The sequence below is a fragment of the Hibiscus syriacus genome, unplaced genomic scaffold, assembly GCF_006381635.1.
Source record: "Hibiscus syriacus cultivar Baekdansim isolate YM2019G1 unplaced genomic scaffold, ASM638163v2 tig00111504_pilon, whole genome shotgun sequence".
Lineage (NCBI taxonomy): Eukaryota > Viridiplantae > Streptophyta > Magnoliopsida > Malvales > Malvaceae > Hibiscus > Hibiscus syriacus.
The window spans coordinates 12,153-31,582 of record NW_024063107.1 but is presented as its reverse complement, the minus strand read 5'-3'; the positions used below and the strand labels follow the sequence as shown (position 1 = coordinate 31,582).

At 36.0% G+C, this 19,430-nt stretch overlaps 1 protein-coding gene across 1 annotated transcript; it reads right to left on the bottom strand.

The window, feature by feature from the left end:
• Window positions 1-7,810: 7,810 nt before the first annotated feature.
• On the bottom strand, window positions 7,811-8,350 carry LOC120163987. Its single transcript, XM_039173766.1, has one exon. The coding sequence runs from the start codon at window positions 8,348-8,350 to the stop codon at window positions 7,811-7,813; it is 540 nt and encodes a 179-aa protein (XP_039029697.1).
• Between the last annotated feature and the right edge of the window lie 11,080 nt (window positions 8,351-19,430).

Here is a 19,430-nt window from a genome sequence, read left to right as displayed (position 1 = left end):
TTAGAGGATCGTATACATAGTGTTCACTATGATTATATAACTAAAATTTGTAAGGAAATGCAAACTAAGACATGATGAGAGGATATCGATATGACTATATGAACATCAATTCGATGAAGATTATCAATTCATCTTTAAATGAGATGCGTCACTTGCCTATACATGCCCTTGTGAAAGTAATATATTATCGATTGGGTAAATTATTTAGGGATTTAGGGAGACAAACACTTTAACGGTAATAGACTCGTTTTTCATCTGAAATTAAAAAAAAACTTAAAAATTCTAAATAATTCTTGTGAAAATCAAAGCTTGATATTGTGACTGTTTTCGTTATTGGTAGCCTGCCTCATGTCTCGTATTTTCGTAATTACTGTTTGTATTGTTTTATCTTGATTGTATGTGTTTTTTTTCTTTATTTAGGATTAGAAAGATTTTTAATAAGACATACAAGTATGATCTATTTAAATATCTTAATAAAATTTTGTCGAGAAATAAAATAATTAAGTGATTATAAGTGTAGTTTACTCATTATATTTGATGTTACCAATAGTAATTCATGGGTAGATTTTTTCTATTCCGGAATTATAATCCAACAAGAATCAGTAAATCATATCAGCAACGTCAAGGACAATGCTACTAATATCTCCAAGTTCTTCATGAATCCCCGCCATCGGAGACACTCCGTCCGGCTGCGTCGTAAAACCGGAGTCACATTTATCGTAATCATCCGTGGCGTTAATAACAAAGTCTTCGGCCGTGTCGATTTCGTAAATCGGAATATTATCCATGGCTTGTTTCAAGCTTTCAAAGCGTCGCCATGCAGTTCACGGAAGGCTTTTAGACCCGATACTATCTTCGGATCATGGGAGTATTTAGGGTCGCGGCCTTCTCTGTTTCGGTGGTAATCGCCCCTTTGGTCGTTCGACCATGGCTTTTATCAATATCACAGTGAGGGATTGTAGGTCGGTTTCCCCATTAAAGAATTGTGCAATGGAGGCTAGGCAAAGATCGGGTTCAAAAGTTTCGTCACATAGGCTTCTGATCTGAGGATTCGAAGCCACCGTCGATGGCTGCGGTGATGGCTGCGATGAGACCATTTTTTGTTGGTTTGTTATTGCTGTGATTGAGAGATGGTGGATTTGAAGATTAAATAGAAAATGTATAAACTTTGAGAGCTTTTGGAAGGTTACTTTTATTTACTATAAACGAGATCAGTTATCCAAAGTGAATATTGGTAAAAACATATTAAACGTAAAGGTTAATGCAAGGGCTTGCATTAACCCTTAAGAAAAATAACTTTAGAGGAAGGCCATCTTGCCATACGTAATTATAGTTTAACACTTAATTAGTCAATGTGAGATTGTATGAACACGAGTACAAGTGAATATATGTTTAAACACCTAAAAACATTATATCTCAACAAATGTGAGATTTGAGAATCGCGTTATCAAAATTTATTGATTTTGAATTGTCAAAGATGTCTTAAACTTGATCAAACTCACATCGATACGATAGTTAGTGTTAGCATGCATAATATAATTGGTGACTAAGCAGGTTGTCGAGGTTGTCATAAGTCTATTGTAGATTTGTTGCATTTGTTGATGAGTCAGCTAGCCCTTCACGTGTTTGAGGTGAATAGCTACGCAATATATTCCCATGCAAGTTGCAAGAAAAAAGCAAGTTGGTTTTCTACGATATTGATGAAGTTTTCTCTAAACCTATTCCTTTTAGAAATCTAACATGGTATCATTTGCTGCGTATTCTAGGTTGTATTCTTGCTTCCATTGATGATAATGATGTCTCGTGCTCTCGCTGTTGGTGACAGTACGGCGAAGTCTGACACCATCCGACTACTCATTCCAAGATATTCACGAATAAAAAAGTCAGTGTGGTTCTTGATGATTGTGGCATTGTGCTGCTGCCTCAAACGGTGATTTATGAAGATTGTGAGTCGATGGAGAAAGAAGATTATGAGATTTTCGTTGCTCAGGATAGTACTAATTGTGTTGTGGCTGTTGTCGATGATGAGCCTCCTCTTCTTCCTCAGCAGGTTGGTGTAGACAAGACGATGGAAGTTAGGGGTGCTATTACTTAGTTCTTCTCAAGTAAATCGATCACCACCATCATTAGGTTGAAGGCGGTTAAGAAGGGTGAACTGTCCATGCATGTGTACATTTCTCAAGTGAAAGAGATCTGAGATGTTTTAGCTACTTGTGGAAGTCCGATTTTCGATCACGAGAAGATAACCACTATTTTGGAAGGTTTATCTATTGGATCTAAAACGTTTGTGATTGTTTTAACCATGAGTCATGACCCGATTACTCTGGATGGGGTTGTTTCTTTGCTTCTTGATGTTGAGTTAGAACAAAAGGGGTTTGACCAGTTTGAAGGGTTGAGTCTGAGTGCTAGCGTTGCTGAAGGTCTTCGTCGTCCGTCTCAATCTTTTGGTTCACAAGGTGGTCGGTCCCAAGGGCATCAAGAAGATCGTGGGGTCGTGTATGATTTCAGTGCCAACTGTGTGGCAAAAATGGTCACCTTGTTGACCGGTGTTGGTACAGGTTTTATAAGTCTCTATGGATGATGATTATTCTTTGACTACAAGTTGGTTTGGTGCTAATCTAACCATCCATGAATACGACTGCTAATCACAAACTTGCTCAGTTCAAGGCAAATGGTTCATCGACTCCGAGGTAACTCATCATGTTACTACCAAACCCGGGGATGCACTGGACGAAGCAGACTACTCCGGTGCCGATAAGTGATAAGTTGATAGTTGGTGATGGCACATGTTTGCCTATTTTTGAAATTGGACTGCAACACCCTAATCCAGTCCGACCCGAAGATTACTGGATCATGATGTCACATGGGACCACCTAAGTGGCTAACCCAAAAATTTTCTTTTAAAATAACTAACTGTGAAGCGTCTGATAAAAATCCATCCATAGTAATTAAAGTAAATCATGGTAATATTGTTTACAATACAGGGCAACTCCCAAAATAATAAAATATTGAGTTTACATCAAAAGAGCTACAACTGAATACATAAGGGTCCATAAATAGTACATGCGCTCTAAGAATGACTCAAGACATACTCTGAATACTCTGATTGATCTAGAACTGTTGCATTGGATTATCTGATAATTGTAACTCCCCACGATCAGCCTCCTAAGAACCTGTGCAGGGAAACACATTTCGAACGCTGAGCTTACGAGCTTATGCCTCACTGATAACTGTATTGTACTACATGCATTCACTATATGTGCTAGCTAAAGGCACATGTATAAAGACATAAGAAGTACTAATCTACTATGATGTGGCTGACATCATAGTGCGACTGAGGGTTTTGCATCTCGGGTGTCCTGACTATGTCCTGAGTAACAAATAAGGCTAGTTTTATGTCATCCTAGTTGTTATTATTTCTAACTGTTCTGAGTTTAATCATTGTTCTCACTTGTAGTTTTATTTCATGGTATTCTAGTATTACGAGATCCCTCAAATCTATCCTTTAAACTTTTGGGATTCTTTCCCAAACTCTGTCCGTGGGTACCGATACTAAACTCCTTATTATTGGTACTGACCTCTTGGTATCGATACTGATTTCTAGGTATCGATACCACTGACAAATTTTAGCCTAATAATAAGAGTGATATCGATACCTTGATTAGGGTATCGATACTTTCTTGAGTATCGATACCAATTTTGGCTTTGATGTTTTGAAAAATATTTGAATATCGATACCCCTATTGAGGATATCAATATTGGTATCAATAATGCCTGGGTATTGGTACCAAATTTGGCTTCGATGTTCTGAAAAATACCTAGGTATCGATATTTCTATGGGGAGTATTGATACCCTACCCATGGTATCGATACCCTATGAAGGAGTGCCAATACTACATTCACAAAATTTCCTTGTTTTACTCTAGCTGAAGAACAATATCGATACTGTTTTTCCAGTACTGATACTCTTGCCCAAAAATGCCCTGTTTTGAGCATGAAAAATACTAACTTTCCACCCCAAACGTCCTACTGAGAGCCCTAATTGTTATCAAAGTCTTATGTATGATATGAGTCATAAAAAGTCTATAAACATGCTGTAAAACACTAATTTCTATATTCTCTAGAAATAAATGAGTTTAATAACATTTGGGACCCTCAGTAATTTACTAACGTTCTATAAACATGCTGGAAAACACTAATTTCTACATTCATAACTCATGCAACTCAATAAACACATTTTAATGACCTACATGTGGTAGAGTTGAGTTAGAAGTGAGTTACCTTTGGTTTCTAAGCTTTCGGAAATGTCACCAAGTCACCCTAGCATAAGGTTTTTCTTTCCCTTGGCTTGAGAGGTTCCCCAACTTCTCTCACTAGACAAGAATCAAGCATAAACATTACTAACATTGCTGGAAGGTTTAGAAAGTAATTTAGAGCATCTCTTAAAGCTTAAATTCTTCAAAAACGACATGGTTTTATAAACCCCCACTAAACCCATATTTTGGGGTCCAAGGTGGAAATATGAGATTGAGGGCTTGAATTAAAGCTCTAAGGATAGAGATTATGATTCTTACCTTGCCTTGGTAAGATTAGTTGAGGAAGTCACTAAAGCTTCTACCTTTGCTTTAGCTTAAAAGGAATAAGTTGAAGAATATGAAGAAAATGATGAAGTGAAGTGGGAGAAAAATGAGGCATCAACAGGTGCCATAGGCTCAATTAAGGAAATTCAACTTTTTTTTAAAAAAATTGGTATAATTACTCATTTGGTGACTCTAGATTTGATCCCATATTAAAAACACCATTTTTATCACATGTTAGGCCAAACCCAAGCCCAAATCAATGCTCATTTGACCCAAGTTTCTCTATTAAGCTAATGGATTTTATCTAAACCCACTCGGGTTAACCCGAAACTACTGACCCGAGATTTAGGACGTTACATGGACAAACTTCATTAGTTACTACATTTAAAGCTTTGAATTTAAGTAATATATTGATAGTTCCTCACATTTCTAAAAAATCATTTCATTTTCAAAGCTTGTTAAAGACAACCAAGTTTTCTTTGAGTTCCATGTTGGCCGATGTGTGGTTCATGATGAAGAAATCAATGTTTTTTTGTTACTAGGGAAAGTGGTGAATGTATTATACACTTTTGATCAAGAAAACTGAGTTCGTGGTGGTAGAAGACTTGAAGTTTTTGGTTTGACAACAAACTTTACATTTTGACATGATCGTTTTGGTCATCCTGCTTTTGATACCTTATTTCAGGCTTGTAGAAGTTGTAATGTTGTCTTGGCAAAATCATTAAATAAAACAATGTTGTATGTTTGTCTTCCTTGTCAAATGAGAAAAAGTCCCTTATTACCATTTTCTTCTTCAAAGAATCGTTATACTAAGCCATTTGAATTAGTTTTTTCTGATCTTTTGGGGCTGTTGCATATCGTATCAAATGACTATAATTTTTATATATCTTTTGTTGAGCTTTTGTTGATGCTCATACGAGATACATTTGGTTGTATTTGTTGAAGAAAAAGGGTAAAGTTGTGCAAGTGTTTTGTTTGTTTCAAAGGATGGTTCAACAATAATTTGGGGTTGGTATTAAAGCAGTTCAATCCGATTGGGGTGGTGAGTATCAGAGTTTGTCACCACTTCTGCTTTAAGATGAAATTTACCATGGTGTCACATATCCTCACACCTCTCAGTAAAATGGTGTTGTGGAACGTAAACATCGACACATTTTTGAAATGACTATTGTCTTGCTCGCTCGAGGTTCTTTGCCCTTGAAGTTTTGGGCATTTGCTACAAATATTGTCGTTCACCTCATTAATTAAGGGTCAAATTTCTCTAGAAAGAAAGAATAAGGGTTAGATTGAATATTTAGTCAATCATTAGGGGCTTTTTTACCCTAAAATGAAACATAATGGGCTAAAATGACTATTTTAATAAATGTTGAGAGCTAATTTTGACATTATACCTAATAATAAATTACCTTTTACTTCTATAAGATATTAAAATACAAGTTATAAACGTTGAAGCTAAATATATTAGTATCTTAATTATTAAACCTACACACCATTCTTCATTTAAATTTAGGGTAAATTACATGCTTACTCACTGAACTTTACTCTCTCTCCTATTTCACTCACTGCATTATCAATTTTTTTAATTATCTCACTAAACTTTAGACATTGGACTTTTTTGGTCACTCTGCCGTTAATTTTGCAACGGCGTTATGACGTGGAATACATAAATAATTTTTAAATCATCTGAAAATATTATAAATGACACGTCAGAAAAAAGGGGTAAACACGCCAGAAAAAAAGTTTTTGCTTTTTTATTTTTACTCTTTCCTTCTTACTTTTTCTTCCCCCTTTCTCTCCATTTCTCTGATTTTATTATATTTCAAAATTGTTGTCTTTATAAAATCCCAAGTCCTCTCCTGCCTTCCCCCTCCTTATTCTTTGTTCTGATGTTTCTTCTCTCATTACCCCATATTTTCTATCTTGAAAGTTAAAACAAATTGATAGAAAAATATAGGAAAAAAATTTCAAGAATAGAGAAAGAGAAACAATTTTCTCTCTTTCTTTGGAAATGACGGATACCCCATAAAAGACCTATATCACCACTACACTCTTTAAGTTTGAGGTACAAAATTTCTTCAACTATTTAATCTTCTTTTAAGAAACTCTTTTTCTAGTTTTGATTTTAGTAGCTTTCTTATTCACTGCATGTTCTTATTTTTTTTTGAGAGAATTGATGTTCTTATTTTTTTTTTGAGAGAATTGATGTTCATCTTTTCTGGGTTTTATCTTCATTCCATTATTTTTTTGTTTGTTCCTTCCGATAATGGGTAAAGATTGTGAAGAAGTTGTGAGAGTGAAGAAGATTGAAGAATTGGTCATTTAGATTTTGGTTTCAACTTGCTTAGAATCCATTATTTTTTGTGGCATTGGCTTGATCTAAAATGATTTTCCCTTGGGATTTATTTCTTCAAGCACTGTATGATGCAATCAGACTTCATATTGTCCCTCTAATGTATTCTTACGACTCTTGAAAAATTATAAATGGTAGCACAGTTCATTTTGCAAATTTCGAAGTCAGTATTTGGTTATTAATCTCCGGTAAAGATGGTCAGAATTGGTCAGAATAGCTGTCGGTGTTGTGGTTAGAACCTCGGTTCAAATGAGAATAGGGGAGAAATGGAGAGATTAGGGGAGGAAGAAGAGCGATGAAGGAAAGAGCCAAAATGAAAAAAAAAGAATAATATTTTATTTATTTAGATTAAAATTACGTCGTTTTGATCTAAATTTAATTTTTTATAGAGTCCAAAATTACGTCGTTTCGGTGTTGATTGTCACATCATCACACCGTTAGAGAGAAAACGGCCGAGTGACAAAAAAGTTAAATGTCTAAAGTTTAGTGAGCAAATTAAAAAAATTGAAAGTACGGAAAGTGAAATAGGAGAGAGAATAAAGTTCAATGAGTAAGTGTAACTTACCCTTAAAGTTAATGACACCGTTTTGTAAAAAAAATGTTAATGACACTTTAATTGAAATAATCAGATGTAAAAAAAAAAATATTTTTTAGTTCAATGTCCAAAACATAATTTAATTAATAGTTAAGTGACTATGAGTGTAGCTTACTCATTTGATTATGATCTTGTTTAATATTTTATTTTAATATTACCGATACTAATTCATGGGTAGATTTTTGCTATTCCCGAATTATAATCCAAGTAGGACGATCAATAACAATACTTGGTAGAGATGCATGTAAGCGTGTATACACGCTATTTATATTTGTAAAACAAGAATCAATAAATCATATAAGCGAAGTCAAGGACAATGTCACCAAGATCTCCAAGTTCTTCATTAATCTCCGCCATCGGAGACACTCCGTCCGGCTGCGTCGTAAAACCAGAGTCACATTTATCGTAATCATCCTCGGCATTAATAACAAATTCTTCGGCGGTGTCGATTTCGTAAATCGGAATATTATCCATGGCTTGTTTCAAAGCTTTCAAAGCGTCGCCGTACAGTTCACGGCAGGCTTCGAGTCCCGACACTATCATCGGATCATGGGAGTATTTAGGGTCGGCGGCCTTCTCTGTTGCGGCGGTAATCGCCCCTTTGGTTCGCTCGGCCATGGTTTTTATCAGCAGCACGGTCAGGGATTGTAGGTCGGTTTGACCATTGAAGAATTGTGCAATGGAGGCTAAGCAAAGATCGGGTTCAAAAGTTTGTTCACATAGGCTTCTGATCTGAGGATTCGAAGCCACCGTCGGCGGCTGTGGCGATGGCGCCGGAACTGGGGCTGAGGCAGTTGTTGGAGCATAAGCCGGTGGGTGTTGCATTACGCAAATGACAGGGTTGAAGAGAATGATGCAGCAGAAGAGTAAGACATGCACCATTTTTTTGTAGGTTTGTTGTTACAGTGATTGTGGTTTAAAAACTAGAGAGAGAGAGATGGTGAATTAAATATAAACTTAGAGAGCCTTTAGAATGTTACTTTTATTTATTATAATGGGGAGTCATCAGTTACCTAAATAAAATAGGGTGCGTATTGGTAAAAGCATAGTAAACGTAAAATTTAATATGTGGCGACGTTGTATTGATAAACTTGTTTAGTTCTTACTCCAGTGTATTATATTTTTTTTCTCTTTCATTTAGGATTAAAGAAAATTTGCACGAGTTAAAGGATCTCTGTAGCAAATGAATTATTATTATTATTTAAAGATTCGGATTCTGACACCATAAATGTAAGGAACGTGAATATTCAATGTCGAAAGGTGAAAATTTATTTTTAAACAGATACTACTTTGTATTTACTCCATATTAAAAAAAAAGGTTAAAAAAGAATTTTAATAAGATTTACAATTTAAGATTTAGTGTTCTTATAATTAAATGAATAAAATTAATTTATCGGGGAAAAATATAACTTTAAACACCAACACACTAGAGGTGGCAAACTGGTCATTCGAATCGGGTTTGGGTCGGGTTATTTCGGATATATATTAGATTTGGTTTAATTTTGTTCTGATCTAGATCGGGTGTACGGTGAATCAGATCAGGTTGGGTCAATTTTTTGGTAGGGTGATTATTGGATCGGTTGTTGAATCAATATCGGATCAGTTGATTTTTGGTTTGGATTAATACCGAATCAATTGATTTTCGGTTTAGGTCAACCTTTAGATCAGGTCAATTCGGGTTGAATTGGTTATGAGTCTAATAAAAATCAAGTATATATAGAATAATTGATATATACTAGTAAAAATATGTCTTCTTATTTGTTAATTTTATCATTTAAGTTTAATTTCAATTCTCAATTGTTCAATATTTTGAATTAAACAATCATTTAGAGTTGATAAATCGATAATTTGACACAAATACAATCCTATAATACGTGTTAGAATTTGTTATCAAAATTTTATATTGATCTCGTATGAAAAGTTTATAATGAGAATTATTTGATAAAGAAATAAAATTTTTTATTAAAATTTTTATTATAAATCTAATATTATTTCCCTTGTTTTAGTTGTTTTCTATTATTTTTATTATAAATATAATATTTTTATAACAAGTAAGATAAGTAAACTTTATTTATTATTGTTTTCAGATAAGTAAACTTTATTTATTATTGTTTTCAATCTTACAATTAGATTCTTACTTTTATATTTCTCTTAAACTTTCTATTATTTTATTATAAATCTAATATTTTTAATAAATTATCAATTTTATTTAAATTAATTTATTATTGAAAATAACTTTTATTGTTTAATATCTTTTATTAATTTCAATCTGTTTGGGTTGCTTTCGGGTTGGGTTAAATTCAGTTCGGGTTGCTTTAGGATCGAGTTAAAATTCGGTTCGGATTAATTTCGGTTCGGGTTAATTTCGGTTTCACTAAATTTTAGATCGTGTATGATTCGGATCAAGTATGAGTCCGGTATCATATCAAATTTGATTATCATGTTCGAGTTAATATCGGGTATTGGGCATAGAAGGCAGGAATAGTTCAGATATAGCACTGAAATTAAGAAGATTAAAAAGGGCTTTAAGAAATTGGAACTTAAAAGATTGTGATAACTTTGACAGAAAAGTAAAAGAATTGGAGGAGAGAGTACATAAATTGGAAGAAGTTGGTGAAGAGGGCAACCATAGCAATGGTGAAGAAGAGGAATTAAAGCAGTGCAGGTTGGAATTGTGGGAGAATCTTAGGCTGCAGGAGGAAGTTTGGAAGCAAAAATCGAGATTGAAATGGGTGTCCAAGGGAGGCTTAAACACTGCTTTCTATCATAGAGCTGTGAAATTCAGAGAAAAGAAGAGAGCAACTCAAGGATTAAGAAGTGGTGATAATTGGAATAATGACCCCAAGAGACTTGGAAGATTATTCTTCGATTACTTCAATAATCACTTCGATTGCAGCAGTAGAAGTTGGAGGGCAGTTTTAAATGTAAAGTTCAAGGAATTATCGAAGGATGAGGCTAGTACTCGGATTTGTCACACCCCAAATTTTCAATATAAATTAATTGAATTTTAAAGACTAAACTATAAGTTTCTAGAATTTTTTGGGTTAGCTTCAAAAATCCAAGAAATTTAAGGATTAGTCCTGTAAATATCATATTTTTCTGATCAGTTGGAAAAAATGAAATATGGTGACTGAGGGGGCTTGAAGGGTGCCCATGCCTAACCACTAGGCCAGGCTCCTGTTTGTGTGTTTATTTAATAAATATATATTTTATTATAATTCAGTTGAGTTATATACCTAAAAACCAAAAACACCCCAGCGTGAGAAAATCCCCAAATTTCCCTCTAATCCCTAGCCCGTCGCCCTCCCTTCATCGATCTAATTTCCTCCGGCCGACGATGCAAGTCACCGCAACCTCCAATCGAAGCGCGAAGCCGCCGCGACGCAACCCCAACAATTTAACGACGTTAAACGTCTGTCGTTCGTCGTGGGTGAGTGTTTGAAGTTTCGAAGAAACCCTGTCGCCGCTCATATTTTCCTCGTTTCCGGTCGAACCCGACGTCGTATTGCCTCACCGCCCCCATTCCCCGACCATTTCCGACCAAAACTCAACCAGTATGTGAGGTTGTCACCTCCGTTTTCGTCTGTCCGTCGTCGGGGTAAGAGTTCGACCATTTTTGCTTTTGATTTTGTTGATTTTAGATTGATTTGTGCGTTGATGTGGTTGTGTTTTGGCGTTTGGATGCTCCCGGTGTACTTGATCGCCACCCCGATCGTTTTCGCCATTTCACGCACCGCCACGATCCATCGCGTGCGCGTAGGGCTCGTCATCGTCCAGAAAAAACCTTCTAGAAACGGTCCAGGTAGTCCGAATCGGCCCAACCCGGTCTGAACCGGGTCTGTTTGACCCAATCGAGTCAACTCGGACTGAACCGGTCTGAGTCAACTCGGATCGAATTGAGTCAACCTGAACCGGTCTGAACCATTGACTTTGACCTGACCGTTGACTTGCCCGATGACTTTTGACTTTGATCAGTTTGACCGTTGACTTTGACAAAAAAGTCAAAATTTCTGAAAAATCATATTTTATGTTTTTCGAAGTCCTGAGTCCGAATCCGAAGTCCGTTTCACCAAATTCAAACTCGATAAGCTATTTTCAGAGTTTTATCTTGCGATTCGATCTGTTTTTCCGATTAAGATCCTTTTTTGATGTAATTTATTTTGTCATGCATTCGATACATTATGGGACGTGGAATTAAAGCTCGAGAGTGATCGAATGGAATTAAAATGATCGACTGATGTGGTTCTAAGATCGAGGTAATACTTTACTACCCTATGCATGCTTTATGGTACATGTTGGTGATTTGTTAATGAATGATTGGAGTTATTGGTCAATTACATAGAGTTAATTATTGATGGACTCGAATTGAATATGGTGTAAAGACAGTAGACCCAATAAGACTCAATTGACTCGTGTAAGGAACTAGAAGATCGATAAGAGATAAATCTAAGTTCAGTGATTTAATCAGTAAATCAATTAATCCCATGACTCGTAAATTTCGATTAATCTCGCTAAAGGTTAAATGTCAGAAATACTTGGATAAGAAACTAAGAAAATACCCGAGTTATGTAAAAGACAAGGATTGTCCTTGAAAGTGAAAATAACCCTATTAATCGATCATAACCTCTAAGATAAGAAAACGACCTAGAATTCCTAATTCCTGAGCGAACACCTGGAGGCTAAATTACCGAAAATACTTTACACGTCTGAATTACTCGAAATGACTATTATATGACAAAGTTGAACTAAATGGAAGTATGTACATATCCAAATTTTTGAAAAAAATCGAATTACTCTGGAAACTCCGAAATGACCGGGATAAACTTGAATACTAAATGACCTAAGTACCCTCAATGACTTAGAATTAAGTGGATGATTGAGATAAGTCTGGAAACGCTGATGAACTTATATGTTGTACTGCCCATAAGGATTATGAACCATGAATCAAGCACATCAATATTTCTTGATACTGTTGCAAGACAAAAATAAAATAAATACCATTGGAATACATGTTCGTCTCCCTAAGATCCATTCAACGATGATTGTGAAGGTGATCAGTTCAACTAGAGCAATCAATATTAAGAAGTAAATAATGGTGAAGTACCTCAGTCAGAATGGTTGGCAAGTATCACAGTGTTGGGATTGGTTAGTTTAATTTGACTTAAAATCCTGATAATTTGATATAAATCCTAAATTCTATAAATTATTGTTTTACTCTCATTGGGTTAAATTACTAAGAATTCTTCGAGAAACCAAAATGTCTAAAATGCTTATGATTGCCTGAATAATGGAATCGCTCCTGTCATATCTGAAATATCAAGTAACTCTGACGTAAAAGATTATGAATACTTTTCTGATTACTTAGTGCCTCCAAAAAAATATATGAATACTAAATTATCTTGATAAATCACTTCTTGAATGACTAATGAATCCGTTAACTATCAAACCCTTTTTTTTTATAGGGATATCGTTTTAGAAATTCAATCAGTTTACAAAAGTTTCATGTTTCCCCACTTGATAATTGCCAAGTACCTCCAAAAAATTACTGGATCCTCTAGTGTGTTCCTTATGTGGCATATAATTGTTTCACATGTTTTAAAATGAGATTTTCCGAAATTATAGCTTTACATATGTATTGATTTATTGTTTATGAACTATGACTACATGATATGTGTCCTCTGGTTACTTGTTTTTACTAGAAAATATAATCGTTCTTGATTTATGGATCATGAAATCTAATGTTTATTGTATGAACCGATTATTGAGATACTGTCTGGGTAGGATTTTGGAGTATGTAGGTTCAGCTCCGATCAAGCTGATAATTCCTCATGCAGGTTCAACACCGATCAAGCTGATAATTCCTTATAAACCTAAGGCGACCCTTGGGTGGGCTCCTTGGCCCAATGGGCCTAGTGGTAAGACCTTATGGACCCTTAGGTACTCCCTTAGGGTAGCTCCTCTGCTATGTGCATTGGGTAAGTTCTTATGGGCCTCAGAGCACACCCCCTCAGGTGGGCACCTATTCTTCGGCTAGGGTAAGACCTTATGGACCCAAGATGCTCCCTTAGGTTGGCACCTGCGCCCAATGGGCTTAGGGTAAGTCCTTATAGATACAATTATGGGGAGCTGCATATCGATGTTCGATTTGAGAGTATTATTATGGTTTTAAAATATGCTTTAAACTACTAATGTTTTTAAAGGATTTGTACACATTTCTCTGTTTTGTTGGAACACACTATACTCCCCAATTTAATCTTCTGAATATGTCTATCTCGGAATACTTCATTCATACAATAAATTCTTGTTTGAAATTGAAGACTTAGCTAATGGAATCTGAATTCGCCGCTAGAATCTAATGATGACTGTCCCGCTAAGGAATTTATGCTTTACCTTATACCCGATGGCCTATTGAATTCATATGGTAGTTATGTATTATTGAGCTTTCCAAAGCTCACTCTGTTACTTACCATTTTAGGTTAAAGAGTTTGATCCTGTACTTTTACCGACATCAGTAAAGGAGTTTCACTTGCGTTGCTTGCGGAGTAGGGTGCATGTAATTAAGGAGAAACATGTAGATTGTATTCTGCTTTTATATTCAAGTTTGAAACTTGTTTTACTACTAGATATTGGAGGATTTTATTTTAATATTTAAATGATTCTCTGAACTTGTATTTTATCTATAAATTATTTTACGGTTTTAAATAGACTAATAAAAATTTTAAATTTTCCCTGAATTTTTATTGTAGGTCACTATAGTGGCTCTAATGTAATACCTCGAATCGGATCGGGTCACCCACATCAGTCTGAGGGTGTTATAGGATTCATTTCAATTGAGTGAAATCAAGGAAACAGTTTAGAGTTATGATGATTCGAAAGCGCCAGGCCTGATGGTTTCACTATGCGATTCTATAAAAATTGTTGAGAGGATGTGAAGGGTGATTTGATGAGATTTATGATGGACTTTTATAGTTTCGAGAAGATGCCTCCAAAGGTAAATGATTCTTTCATCGCGCTTATTCCGAAAGTAGCAAGCCAGAGATGATATTAGAATTTAGGCCAATAAGTTTGGTAGGCTCATTATTTAAGATTATCTCGAAGGTGTTGTCGAGGCGTTTGCGTATAGTGATGGATAAGCTGATCAGTGACGCACAATGCACATTCTTGAGTGGAAGACAAATTTTTATGGGATACTTATAGAAAACGAAGTAATCCACACAATGGAAAAGGGGGGAAGGGAGACGTGAGGTGTAGTTATAAAATTAGATTTCTCTAAAGAATAAGATTTTGTGAGGTGGAAATTTTTGGAGATGGTAATGCGAAAAATGGGATTTGGGATTTAGTGGAAAAGTTGGATTATGGAGTGTATATCCTTAGCGAAAGTTTCAGTACTTGTTAATGGATCTCCCACAAGACAATTTAGGATGAGGAGTGGGTTGAGACAAGGCGATCCTCTCTTACCTTTTATATTTATTATGATGACTGAAGCACTGCACTCTATGTTCGAAGAAGTTGAGCCCTTGGAGCGATTGGAGGAGCAAGAGAGGTTATCCCGAATCAATCATTCATGCATCTTCAATTCACAGATGACACTATACTGTTTATCAAGCCGGAAGAAAGCTTTACAATCAATCTAAAAAGAAGCTTAAGATGTTTTGAAATCAACTCGGGATTAAGTATCAATTTCGGGAAATCCTGTCTGGTGGGTGTTGGGGTGGATTTAGTGTTAGTACATTTATTGGCAGAGAGGAGTGGCTGCAAGGCTGAAGAGCTCCCCTTCTTCTATCTTGGCATCCCCTTGGGGGCTGATCCGAGGAAGGTAAGTACATGGGTGTCGGTGATTGAGGGTTTCCAAGCAAAACTTCATGGGTGGAAAAACAGAATCAGTATATCAAACATCGTTTCAAAAATGTGATAGCGGCCGTGATATTGCGGTTGTACCACCGTCCGAAATCGAATTTCATGGTTTTTGCAGTGGGTCACGGATTCACACCAATATCGGTCGATTGCGCCCGCAATTTAACGGTAAACGGATGATTGTGCCGATAACGGGACACAACAACCATTATTCAACAGTGATTCCAAAACAAAACATTAGTGGCACAATTTTTTTTTATTTCAGACAATGATGGGAGAGAAGAAGGGGAAGAAGAAGGGGGAGGCAGAAGGCGGGGGAGGAGGAAGGGGGAGGCAGTTTTGTTTCATACAATTATGGGGGAAAGGAGCGAGAACAAAAGTTGGGAAGGGGAGGCAGAAAGTCAGGGAAGGGGAGGGGTGATTTATTTTTTTTAATATTTTTTAAAATATAATTTTAAAGGATATATTAATTTGAGATCCTTCCACTTTTAGAATTTATAATTTAATTCCTAGTTTAAAATGTAAACTTTAATTTTTATTTAATTTTGTCTTAATTTCAGTAATATAAATTTATGCAATTTAAATTTTATAATTTATTTTAATTATATTTAATAGAGTCATTTTAGAGTAAGTTGTGTGACATTTAAAAAAATTCACGACCTTGATATCCGTAATGACATTCGTTATGTCCGTGACAGAAAACGTGACACGACCGAAAATATAACTACGAACGTTTTTTAAAACCATGAGCATAACATTATCTTTTGTGCTTATAAACTCTCTACTTTCATCTCTTCCACTATACTATTTGTCGTTATTTGAAGTTCCAAAAACAGTTTAACAAAAAAATGGAGAAGATCAGGAGGGGATTTCTTTGGGGTTGTTTTGTAGAGAAAAAGAAAATAGCTCGGGTTAATTGATCACGAATATGTTTACCCCGAAACAAGGGTGGTGGGAGTAGTAAGCATTCAAGTTAAAAATGTTGCGCTATTGGCAAAATAGGGTTGGAGATTTACAACTGAAGGGTCGGCACTATGGAGGAGGGTGATTAATATTGAAAATCAAAGCATATGGGGCGGCTGGAAAAATGGTTTTGGGCGGCTAATATAGTCAAATTTAGGCAACCAAATTGTTGAAAAATAAAGGGATAATTACTAAATTTAATCCCTAAAATTTAGGGTATTTACAAATTAATCCTTAAGTTTCAACTACAAATACCCTAGCTCATTTAGCTTCAAAACCATCCCAAAGCATTCTAGCTTTCTTCCAATACTAGAGAGAATTTAGAGAGTTTCTTGAGAGTTGTTTTCTCTTTTTTATCAAGAGAGAATTATCATTGTTTTCTCCTTGGTAGATCGAGAGAAGTTGTAATTCCTATTTTCTCATAGTAAAATTCTTCTACCGTTGTCCGTGGTTTACCCTATATTATTTAGGGGTTTTCCATGTAAATTTTGTGTCTATTTTATCTTCATTTTTATTTTCTCAAATTATCAGTTGCGATTTTGCTCTATCCGATAGCCGTCTTCCGCAACAATTGGTATCATAGCCAGATTAGAGTGTGTAATATCTACTTATTGTCTTTGTGGTTGCCACCAAAAAGGTGGATCCTCCAACATAAGAAAGTAAGAAGTTATTACCCATTCTTTGAAGGTTACAAAGAACTATTCACGATAGTGAAATAGTGGAAGCTATCTAGAAGCTTTGGCAACAAAATTTGATATTGAAAAATTCAATGGGAGAAATTTCTCATTGTGGAAATTGAAGATGAAGGCCATCCTGAGGAAAGACGGTTGTCTAGCAGCTATCAGTGAATGATCGATGGATTTCACAGATGAAAACAAATGGATCGAAATGGGCGGGAATGCTATGGCAAACTTTCATCTAGCATTAGCAGATGAAGTATTGTTAAGCATCGAGGAGAAGAAGACAAACTAATGAGATATGGGATCATCTCACCAAATTATGAGGCCACATCGCTGCATAATAAAATTTTCCTTAAGAGGAAATTGTACACTCTCCGTATGTAAGAATCTACTTCATTGACGGAGCACTTAAACACATTGAACACGTTATTTTCTCAGCTTACATCCTTAAGATGTACAATAGGAGAACAAGAACGTGCGGAACTTCTACTTTAAAGTCTACCTGATTCGTATGATCAACTCATCATCAACTTGACAAACAGTAATGTCACCAGTCTAGTCTTCGATGACGTTGCAGCTGCTGTTCTCCAAGAAGAAAATCGGCGCAAGAACAAGGAAGATAGACAAGTAAATCTGCAACAAGCTGAAGCGTTGACAACGATGAGAGGGAGATCAATAGAACGTGGCCAAAGCAGCAATCACAAACATGGTAGATCGAAGTCGAGGAGCAAGAAGAATTTAAAGTGCTACAACTGTGGAAATAATGGTCACTTGAAGAAAGATTGTTGGAGTCTAAATAAAAACTCTAATCCACAAGGTAATACCGCAAACACTTCAGATGATGGAGATGCTCTATGTTGTGAAGCGTCAACTATCGTGGAAGGCAGAAAAAGATTTGCAGATATATGGCTCATTGATTCAGAAGCAACATATCACATGACCTCAAGAAGAGAATGGTTCCATCAGTATGAACCTGTCTCAGAATGATCTGTGTATAGTTGCAATGATCATGCCTTAGAGATCATTAGCGTGGGAACCATCAAATTAAAGATGTATGATGGAACAATTAAAGTTGTTCGAGATGTGCGGCACGTGAAAGGCCTGAAGAAAAATTTATTATCCTACGGATTATTGGATAATAATGCAAGCAAGATTGAAACACGAAAATGAATCATGAAGGTGTTTCGTGGAGCGCTTGTGGTGCTGAAAGGCAAAAAGATAGCTGCAAACTTGTACATGCTGAAGGGAGAGACTTTGCTAGAAGCAGAAGCCTCTGTTGCCTCATGTAGTTCAAATTATGCAATGCTATGACATCAGAAACTTGGACACATGTTAGAACAAGGAATGAAAGTCCTTGTGGAGCAAAACCTACTTACAGGCTTAACAAAGGTAACACTTCCTTTGTGTGACCATTGCATAACAAGTAAGCAGCACCAGTTGAAATTCAACAAATCAAATTCTAGAGGCAAAAGTGTTCTAGAATTGGTTCACTCTGACGTATGGCAAACACCAGTTACATCCTTAGGTGGAGCAAAATACTTTGTCTCATTTATTGATGACTACTCCAGAAGATGTTGGGTGTACCCTATCAAGAAGAAGTCAGATGTGTTTTCAACTTTCAAAAACTTCAAGGCACGGGTGGAACTTGATTTTGGAAATAAGATCAAGTGTTTAAGAACAGATAATGGAGGATAATACACAAGCGAATAATTTGATGACTTTTGCAGGAAAGAAGGCATCAAAAGACAGTTCACAGTTGCGAACACTCCTCAACAAAATGGAGTGGCAGAGCGGATGAACAGAACCTTGTTAGAAAGAACAAGAGCAATGTTAAGGGATGCAGGCCTAGAAAAATCATTCTGGGTAGAAGCAGTCAATACTGCCTGTTATTTGGTGAATCGAGATCCATCAACTGCAATAGAGCTGAAGACACCAATGGAGATGTGGACTGGTAAACCAGCTGATTATTCAAACCTCCATATATTTGGAAGTATTGTGTACGTGATGTACAACTCCCAAGAAATCTCAAAGTTGGATCCAAAATCCAGGAAATGCAAATTCTTGGGGTATGCTGATGGAGTAAAGGGGTATCGCTTGTGGGATCCCACTGCCCGCAAAGTGATCATCAGCAGGGATGTCATCTTTGTAGAAGATAAGCTACAAAGAAAAGAAGATGATGATAGCACTGAAAAGTCAGAGACCACATAGATACATGTGGAAAAAGAGGTTGAACAAGGAGATTCTTCTGAAGCAGAACCAACACATGATGAACAAGAACCAGAGAGTTCTGAAGCTCCAACAACTCATCAATCAGATCGTGTGAGAAGACGTCCCAATTGGCACTTAGATTATGTTATAGAAGGAAATGTTGCATACTGCCTTTTAACAGAGGACGGTGAGCCATCAAC

What these genes read in the sequence shown, in the direction of transcription:
- LOC120163987 (XM_039173766.1), bottom strand. Translation starts at nt 8,350, where the DNA reads ATGCAACACCCACCGGCTTATGCTCCAACAACTGCCTCAGCCCCAGTT.